The sequence below is a fragment of the Bombina bombina genome, chromosome 1 (genome assembly GCF_027579735.1).
Source record: "Bombina bombina isolate aBomBom1 chromosome 1, aBomBom1.pri, whole genome shotgun sequence".
NCBI classification, from domain to species: domain Eukaryota; kingdom Metazoa; phylum Chordata; class Amphibia; order Anura; family Bombinatoridae; genus Bombina; species Bombina bombina.
In genome coordinates this window covers 272137612-272148588 of record NC_069499.1, presented here as the reverse complement: position 1 = coordinate 272148588, position 10977 = coordinate 272137612, and the positions used below count along the sequence as shown (strand labels likewise).

The 10977-nt window shown below is 38.8% G+C and overlaps 1 protein-coding gene across 2 annotated transcripts in view; it reads left to right on the top strand.

The window, feature by feature from the left end:
- The first annotated feature begins 250 nt into the window (after positions 1–250).
- The window catches only part of GPR176 (G protein-coupled receptor 176), a 101804-nt gene continuing 91077 nt past the window's right edge, over positions 251–10977 (top strand). For both annotated transcript variants that reach the window (XM_053697982.1, XM_053697983.1), the window contains exon 1: positions 251–623. In XM_053697982.1, coding sequence (XP_053553957.1) covers positions 425–623 — 199 coding nt within the window. In that variant the 5' untranslated portion in view covers positions 251–424. The remainder of the gene's footprint in view (positions 624–10977) is intronic.

Sequence of the window (10977 nt, the reverse complement as noted above, 5' to 3'; positions counted from 1 at the left end):
TATTATCATAAAGCTGTTTGTGTGACAGATCACTACTGGTGCTTCCCATTTAGTGACACACAGTGACAGGGAGAAGTCCCGAGAGGGACTATGGGAGCAATGAGATTCAGGGGCAGCCGTTCCTCCCTCTCATTTCCTTTCTCGCTTGACATGATGCTGTTTTGGGCTTATTCACTAAGGGTGGGTAGCGGAGACACGGAGTGCCCAAGCAAGACTGGCTGAGGATAACCAAACGATGCAGAGAGCAGAAGAAAACGTGACACCCGCAGAAGGTAATTACCATGAGCTGGGGCCGCACGGAGCGCAGGTGATGCAGTGACAGAGACATGGCTGTGCCGTAAAGAGTGCCCTACAGCTGCAGTACTAGAGCCGATGGCGGTGCCTTACAAAACACAGGAGCAGATGCTGTAGGAGAGGATTCATTATGGGTTACAATGGCAGCTGGATTTTTAGGAACAGGAGCGAGAGTGGCCTATTCCAGGCAGCAAACAGAGCGTTAGAGATCAGGAATGTGTCTCACTCACAGGTTGTATGGAGTAACCGGAGCATCAGCAGTGATGGGCTCAGTTACCGTCATTTCACCACCTGTGTGCAAGTGGTGATCTTCGTTGGATCTCTGCTGGGTGAGCCCTAGGTTTTTTATTTTCTTTATGTGTGTGGTTTGCTTTATAATGGGGAAAAAACACCAAGTTGCCAGTCTTCCTCAAAAGGTCACTTAGTAGATGAGATTGAGTTTATCTCACACAACAAGCTACAACATTTAATTCTTCAACCTCTTGAATATTTTATATTGATCCTGAGGACTTAAAATGATACATAATTACCTCTAAAAAAAACTTCCAGATTGCAGGGATTTCCCAGATTCGAGTTTGAATTCTGCTTAGTCAGCTTGATTTTAATTAACCATATGAGTTGCAAACCTATTTTTATTCCAGATATTATCCCCAATAGCTATACACACTTGTGCAACATTTAGATTTCTAGTTCTGCAAAGTATAGTTGTATTTCACATATAAAGGGGGCCAATATTAATAATTATCGACTAGATTACGAGTCTTGCGTGCAGCATTAGGCTTAAAAAGCAGCGTTGGCCGGTCCCAACGCTGCTTTTTAATGCCCACTGGTATTACGAGTCTTGAAGGTACAGGTGTACCGCTCACTTTTTTGGCCGGACTTGGAAATACCGCAAATCCACTTATGTAAATTGCGTATCCTATTTTTTCAATGGGACTTGCATAGCGCCGGTATTACGAGTCTGCAAAAAAGTGAGCGGTAGACACTCTCCTGTCAAGACTGGTACCGCATTTTAAAGTCAGTAGTTAAGAGTTTTACACTACAAATCCGTAGCATAAAACTCTTAACTAAAGTGCTAAAAAGTACACTAACACCCATAAACTACCTATTAACCCCTAAACCGAGGCCCTCCCACATTGCAAACACTAAAATAAATTTTTTAACCCCTAATCTGCCGAACCGGACATTGCCACCACTATAATAAATATATTAACCCCTAAACCGCCGCACTCCCGCCTCGCAAACATTAGTTAAATATTATTAACCCCTAATCTGCCGTCCCTAACATCGCCACCACCTACCTACATTTATTAACCCATAATCTGCCGCCCCCATACTAAAGTTATTAACCCCTAAATCTAAGTCTAACCCTAAACCCTAACCCCCCCTAACTTAAATATAATTTAAATAAATAAAATTACTATAATTAACTAAATTATTTCTATTTAAAACTAAATACTTACCTATAAAATAAACCCTAAACTAGCTACAATATAACTAGTAATTACATTATAGCTAGCGTATGGTTTATTTTTATTTTACAGGCAAGTTTGTATTTATTTTAACTAGGTAGAATAGTTACTAAATATTTATTAACTATTTAATAAACTACCTAGCTAAAATAAAAACAAATTGATCTGTAAAATAAAACCTAACCTAAGTTACAATTACACCTAACACTACACTATAATTAAATTAATTCCCTAAACTAAATACTATTAAATAAAATTAGCTAAAGTACAAAAACAAACAAACACTAAATTACAGAAAATAATAAACAAATTACAAGATTTTTAAACTAATTACACCTAATCTAATCCCACTAACAAAATAAAAAAGCCCCCCCCCAAAATAAAAAAAGCCCTACCCTACACTAAATTACACCTTTTGCGGGGCATTGCCCCAAAGTAACCAGCTCTTTAACCTGTAAAAAAAATTACAAATCCCCCCCCAACATTAAAACCCACCACCCACACAACCAACCCTAGTCTAAAACCCACCCAATACCCCCTTAAAAAAACCTAACACTAACCCCTTGAAGATCACCTTACCGGGAGAAGTCTTCACCCAACCGGGCCGAAGTCCTCAACGAATCCGGCAGAAGTGGTCCTCCAGACGGGCAGAAGTCTTCATCCAGATGGCATCTTCTATCTTCATCCATCCGGCGCGGAGCGGGTCCATCTTCAAGACATCCGACGTGGAGCATCCTCTTCTTTCTACGGCGACTAAAGAATGAAGGTTCCTTTAAGTGATGTCATCCAAGATGGCGTCCCTTAGATTCCGATTGGCTGATAGAATTCTATCAGTCAATCGGAATTAAGGTAGGAAAAATCCTATTGGCTGATGCAATCAGCCAATAGGATTGAACTTCAATCCTATTGGCTGATCCAATCAGCCAATAGGATTGAGCTGGCATTCTATTGGCTGTTCCAATCAGCCAATAGAATGCCATCTCAATCCTATTGGCTGATTGCATCAGCCAATAGGAATTTTTCTACCGTAATTCCGATTGGCTGATAGAATTCTATCAGCCAATCGGAATTGAAGGGACGCCATCTTGGATGACGTCACTTAAAGGTACCTTCATTCTTCAGTCGCCGTGGAAAGAAGAGGATGCTCCACGTCGGATGTCTTGAAGATGGACCTGCTCCGCGCCGGATGGATGAAGATAGAAGATGCCGAATTCTGCCTGTCTGGAAGACCACTTCTGCACGTCTGGAGGACCACTTCTGCCGGATTCATTGAGGACTTCGGCTCGGTTGGGTGAAGACTTCTCCCGGTAAGGTTTAGGGGTTAATACATTTAGTATAGTGGCGGCGACATTGGGGGCGGCAGATTAGAGGTTAATAAATGTAGGTAGGTGTTGGCGATGTTAGGGATGGCAGATTAGGGGTTAATAATATTTAATGTTTGCTAGGCGGGAGTGCGGTGGTTTAGGGGTTAATATGTTTAATTATAGTGGAGGCGACGTTGGGGGCAGCAGATTAGGGGTTAATAAGTGTAGGTAGGTTGTGGCGACATTGGGGGCGGCAGATTAGGGGTTAATAAATATAATGTAGGTGTCGGCGATGTTGGGGGCATCAGATTAGGGGTTCATAAGTATAATGTAGGTGGTGGCGGTGTCTGGAGCGGCAGATTAGTTAATAATATAATGTAGGTTGCGGCGGCAGATTAGGGGTTAATAAGTGTAAGATTAGGGGTGTTTAGACTCGGGGTTCATGTTAGGGTGTTAGGTTTAGACATAAATTTTATTTCCCCATAGGAATCAATGGGGCTGCGTTACTGAGTTTTACGCTGCTTTTTTGCAGGTGTTAGACTTTTTTCAGCCGGCTTTCCCCGTTGATTCCAATGGGGAAATCGTGCACGAGCACGTTACACCAGCTCACCGCTAGCGTAAGCAGCGCTGGAATTGGAGTGCGGTAAGGAGCAAAATTTTGCTCAACGCTCACTTCTTGTCTGGGTTGTAAAAACCCATAATACCAGCGCTGTCTGTGAGCGGTGAGCATAAACTGCTCGTTAGCACCGCATAGCCTCTAACGCAAAACTCGTAATCTAGGTGTATATTTTTAATGCTATTCTTCCTAGCAATTTAACTGAAATAACTTTTAGCTTATTTGTTGCTGCGTACGTTTTTTTGTTCTCTATATTACCAGCATTGTAAATTTCTCCCTCATTCTCTCTCTCTCTCTCTCTCTCTCTCTCTCTCTCTCTCTCTCTCTCTCTCTCTCTCTCTCTCTCTCTCTCTCTCTCTCTCTCTCTCTCTCTCTCTTTATCTAGTTTCCTTTCTCTCTATTTTGTACAGAACACAGCATTAGTAATCCTATGTACTTTACATGTGCTTACTGAAGTATTTTACCAACCTGTTACATTCTTCACTTTGCCATCTTATATTTTTTCCTATAAACTGTCTGTCTACTATAGAGACATCTAACACAGTGGTTATTTACAGATTGTTACATAAAGTGACAGCCATTATTAAACTTTCATGGTTCCGATAGAGCAGAGGTTTTCAAAGTCTTAGACTCCCCTTTGGCAAAACTTTCAAGATGACAGTGGGCCTCCCCCACATGCAGTAGATGTTTATTAAATTTAAGGCAGACTTACAAAAAGAAAAGAAGTTCAGAAGTTGTTTCCATGAATGTAGAAGAGAAACCACCTCCAATGTGGACTGCAAACAATATTGATTATCCTTTCTTAATACAGTACAAATGAAGACAAATTAAAGGGACACTAAACGCAATTTTTTTTCTTTAATGATTAAGATAGAGCATGCAATTTTAAGCAACTTTCTAATTTACTCCTATTATCAATCTTTCTTTGTTCTATCTTTATTTAAAAAGCAGGAATGTGATGCATAGGAGCCGGCCAATTTTTGGCTGAGAACCTGGGTTATGCTTGCTTATTGGTGGGTAAATGTCAGCCTCCAATATGCAAGCATTATCCATGGTGCTGAACCTAAAATGAGCTGGCTGCTAAGATTTACATTCATGATTTTCAAATAAAGATAGCGAGAGAACAAAGAAAATGTGATAATAGGAGTAAATTACAAAGCTGCATAAATTGCATGCACATCTGAATCATGAAAGAAACCATTTGGGTTCAGTGTCCCTTTAAAGACAAACTCGTACACAAACACACACACACAAACTCATACATACACACTCTCATACATATACACACACGCACACTCATACATACACATACACACACATAAACTCATACATACATGCACACACAAACACATACACGCAAACACAAACTCATACATACACACACACACATACTCATACATACACACACTCATACATACGTACACACACAAACTCATACATACACACTCTCATACATATACACACACGCACACTCATACATACACACACACACACACACATAAACTCATACATACATGCACACACACACACAAACACATACACGCAAACACAAACTCATACATACACACAAACTCATACATACACACACAAACTCATACATACATACATACATACATACACAAACTCATACACACACACATACACAAACTCATACATACACACATACACAAACTCATACATAGACACAAAACTCATACATGCGCACACACACAAACTCATAAATGCACACACACAAACTCATACATGCGCGCGCGCGCACACACACACACACAAACTCATACACACACACACACACAAACTCATACACACACACACACAAAAACTCATACATACACACACACACACAAACTGATACATACATGCACACACTCATACATACACACACTCACACAAACTGATACATACACACACGCACACACTCATACATACACCCACCCACACACACACATACATACCCACACACACACACTCATACATACACACACACAAACTCATACATACACAAACAAACTCATACATACACACACAAACTCATACATACATACACACACACACTCATACAAACTCATACATACACACACAAACTCATACACATACACACACGCACTGATACATACACACACAAACTCATACATACACACACACACACTCATACAAACTCATACATACACAAACTCATACATACACACACTCATACACACACTCATACATACACACACAAAAACACATATATACACACACACACACTCATTCATACACATACACACACACACACAAAAACACATACATACACACACAAAAACTCATGCATACAAACACACACACACACAACTCATTCACATACACACACACACAAACTCATACATACAGACACTTATACACACAAACAAACTCATACATACACACACAAAAACTCATACATACATACACACACACACACACAAACAAACTCATACATACACACACTTATACATAAACCCATACATACACACACACACACACACTAATACACACACAATAATAAGGGGCAAACACATATTTATATACATGTGAAGAGCTGTGATAAGAGTAGCAGCAGAGATTACTGCACGCACACTATAAATGTAGCTTTTTACTTTTAATTCCAGGGTTCAATTTTTATCAAACTCCAGAGCCTGCCAAGGCAGAAGTGTGCATAAGCTTTGTCACATTCTCCAGATGATCAGACCACCATCAGCCAGGCAATCAATATGCACAGACCAGGTAGCTACATATTCAGAGATCAATAACTTTTAAATCAATAGATTGCGTTTCAAGTTATAAAAGAAAAGTGGTGCCAGTGTTGCTCTCTACTACTTCATATGCAACTAAACACTCAAATGGCTTTTAATCATTATTTGCTGCATTGTTTCCCTACTTTTAAAGAGATGATAAATACAAGACATCTTCCATCATGTGTTTGAGTGACCAGCACATAAAACATATGTTTAGGGGGAAAAAGGAGCCTACCGTACAAGTCCTGCAAGTGCACATAGCTTCCTCTCTCAAAAAAGCCTTCAGTACTTCTCCTTACATCCGCTCTGATTTCTCTGTAAAAGCCTGTGCAGAGGTTTTTGGAGAGAGGATAGAGAGAACGTGCAAGGAGTAGTAGCTACTGCCAGCGGTTAAATTTTTTTAAAAAAATATTGTACTTACAAAACGCCACCCGCCGTGATCTGTTTAAAGACAAATTGCTGCTTTTGCTCCCGCACCTCCCCTGATCTGCTCCCGCTCTACCCGGGTAGGCTTGCCCCACAGTTTGAAAACCGCCGCGATAGAGCATGACATTTTAAAAAAACTTTTATGTTTACTTCTGCTATCAAATGTATTTGTTTTCATGGCATCCTTTGTTGAAAAGCATACTTAGGTATGGTTAAAGAGACAGTATACATTTATTTTTATATAACTTAATGTAATAGACAGTCACACTACCATAAAGAAGAATATGCACAGATATTAATCTAAAAATCCAATATAAAACCTTTTAAAAACGTACTTAGAAGCTCCCAATTTAGCACTGTTAATGAGGTGAGGCTGAGACACCCACTGAAATGGGCTGATAAAGCAGGAAGAGCAGACCCCCCCCCCCCCTCCCCCTGCACATGAAAAGACCCATTAGCACAAACAGGAGCAGCAGGAGTCTGTAGACATCAGTGTGTATATATATATATATATATATATATATATATATATATATATATTTATTTATACATATAAAACTTTGGAGTTTGGTTAGGAGTCTGAAAATCAGCACAATGTTATTTAAAAATAAGCAAAACTATACATTATTACAAAAACACTCCTAGACTAGGGCTATTTAAATGGACCATCTACAACACATTTATGCAAAGAAAAATCTAGTGTACAATGTCCCATTTGATAGCAGCAATGCACTACTGGGAGCTAGCTGGTTACTGGTGGATACACACATATGCCTCTTGTATTTGGCTCACCACTAATGCATTGCTCTCTGGAGCTGATCTTAACTATGTCTTTAACCCCTTTGCACATAGTTATATGCAATCAACAGCTAAATAATAACACAAAGCATTTTCTTTTTGCACTATGTCCCTTAAAGTTAAAACTTGCCCTTAAAGTATGTATAAATGGCTAGTTTAACAACCTCAGAATTGTGTGATTTATTGGCCTATTATTTCTAAAATGTTGCTAATATAATATTATCAGCACAACATGTATGATGTATGTGTTATTCCCTTTTCTTCACTGATAAGCTTTATGAAAGGTAAAGAAGATGGTATTAACTATGAGTAGTCACTGTAGGCACAGACCCTGTGACTAGCTGAATGTAATCATAATACAGAGAGCGTTTTCAATTATAAGTGTAAAGATGCAGAAGCTTATGCAATTCAATTCACTATTAGTCATCTATCCTTCCAGTGTCCTCAGTTACACTATGCAACCGTTCACTAAAGCTTCCAAATCTCTCACTTTTTTATTGAATGGATTCATGAAAGGAATATAGGAACTGGTGAGACTGGAGAAGCTGTTAGTGAATCTACCACACCCAAGGGCCTGTGTCTAGGGTAGCAGCATTTGAGTGGCAGCATCATTTGAGGGGTAATTCTATGAAATTACATCTTCCCCTGCCTATCCTCTGGAATTTATTCATTTTATTAAAATCAATTATTCTTGGTTATGAGGAGCAGGTGCATAAAACCCTTTTTTTAAACATAGCACACAAGTTTTTTAATGACGGAGTTGGGTTCAATTTTTTATTTTTTTTTAAATGGGTATTTTTTTTTAATGGCAGCTGAGCAGGGGTAGGAAAAGAGTAGGAAGAGTACAGCGCAGGCCAGGAACTTTAGGAACAGAAGAGAGATACTACAGAGAGCATGAAGGGAAGTTAGCTCCAGCACAATGGTTAGTAATACTGTGATCAATGTATGGAGCATTTGTTGGTTTCTGCTTGATTTCCTGGGTCCCACAGCAGTAGTTTGCAGGGACCTCGTTGTGCACAGAATGATATACAGGTACAGGTGGCCCTCGGTTTACAACGGTTCAATTTACACAGTTTCAGAATAACAACCTTTTTTGCCAGTCATGTGACTGCTATTGAAAAGCATTGAGAAGCAGTGCATTTTTTAAAATAGCCAGTAGGTGGAGCTGTCCGCAATGTTGCAACAAAGCCAAGCAAGCTGAAATTAATCGGTTTAAGCTGACCTGAGCTATCGAGAAGATATCAAAGGAACAAGATCTTCCTGTCTATAAATCAGTCCAGATTGGAATGCATAGAAAGAATTGTTTACAGAAAAATGCAAGTGGTCTGTGTGGTGTGATTATTATATTAGGTTTATAATGCTGCTTAGCAAATGTTTTTGTTCATTTAACTTAGTTTAATTATATATTCTGTTTTGTGTGATTATTTTATTAGGTTTATAATGCTGTTTAGAATTTAAAGTCTTCATTTCAAAGTTTTAAAAATAATGTATTAGGTGTTACTAAAGACAATTTTGAGAGGGGCCTGGAACCTATCTCCCTCACTTCCCATTGACTTACATTATAAACAGGGCTTCAATTTACAACGGTTTTGATTTACAACCATTCCTTCTGGAACCTAACCCCGGCGTAAACTGAGGGCAACCTGTATATATTATTAATTACATTTTCCATGACCTGGAGCCCTTCAACTTTTGTGGGACTGCTGTTTAAAGGTATGTGATGTACAATGGTAGTACCATCTGGGTTATGCTGCTATTACTCAATAAGGTTCAATGAGAAATGCTATTCTACCCTCAGCTATATACTACCATGTATGCACCCTCAGTTCCCTAGTTGCACCATTTACTGTTTATTAGCAGGAACACTGCTGATAAACAGTATAAGATTTTTTTCTTTTTTTTAACCACACGTTTCATTCCTGTATAAATAATGACATTGGGTTCTAATGATTTTAGAATAATCTGCAGGTAGTTAAAAAAAATCATAAAAATGGTGCAGTGTTTGTAGAGAAGAAAAACAGCATTTTTTGTGACTATTTTCATTTCTGAAATAATATACACACTCAGGAAAAAAAGTCCTGGCTACTAGATTTTAAATTTTGAACATATTTGTCACACACTGGGTTAGGAGTCCTGGACTGATCTAACACTGACTGGAGTTGGAGTGGAGCCTTAGAGCAGAAAGTCGAGCACATTAAGCACCTACAATATACACGTTGTTAACTCCCCTCACATACGGCTAGATTACAAGTTTTGCATTATGGTGCGGTATGGCTATACCACTGAAAAATTGGCCATTGCGCATTGAATGGCAGGTAACGCAAATTACAAGTCGCCGCGGTATATCTATACTGCAAGCATTTTAGCCTGTAACGCAACATCCATTCCGCACTCAAAAAATGACGTTTGAGTGCTGGATATTCCATAACGCCGTATTACAGGTTGTGCGGTCCGGCTTAAATGCTTGCATTACAGCCTATACCAACACAATCCCTTCCGCGATCTGAGACCAGTAGTTATGGATTTTGCGAAACAAAAATGTTTCCCAAAACTCATAACTAAAATGTTACAAAGTACACTAACACCCATAAACTACCTATTAACCCCTAAACCGCAACCCTCCAGCATTGCAAATACTTTATTAAACTTATTAACCCCTAATCCGCCGCCCACCCACATCGCCAACACTATATAAACATAATAACCCCCTAAACCTCTGGGCCTCCACATCGCCAACACTATAATAAAGTTATAAACCCTTAACCTCTAGCCACCCACATTGCAACTAATAAACTAAACCTATTAACCCCTAAACCGCCAGTCTCCCACATTGTAACTAATAAACTAAACCTATTAACCCGTAAAATGCCAGCCCCGACATTGTAACTAATAAACTATACTTATTAACCCCTAAACTGCCAGCCATCCACATCGCCAACCCCATTATAAAGTATTAACCCCTTAACCTCGAGCCCCCCAAATCGCAACTAATAAACTAAACCTATTAACCCCTAAACCACCAGCCCCCCACATCGTAACTAATAAACTAAACCTATTAACCCCTAAACCACTGGTCCCCCACATTGCAAAAAATGTAATTAAACTATTAACCCCTAAACCTAACAACCCCCTAACTTTAAATTAAAAGTTACAGTATAACTATCTTAAACTAAATATAAACTTACATGTGAAATAAAAAAAAATCCTAAAATTAACCTAACATATCTATTAATATCTATTATAAAAACCTAACTCTGCGAAAAAATAAAAATCCTAAATTACAAATTTAATCAAACTTAATACTATGAAAAAAT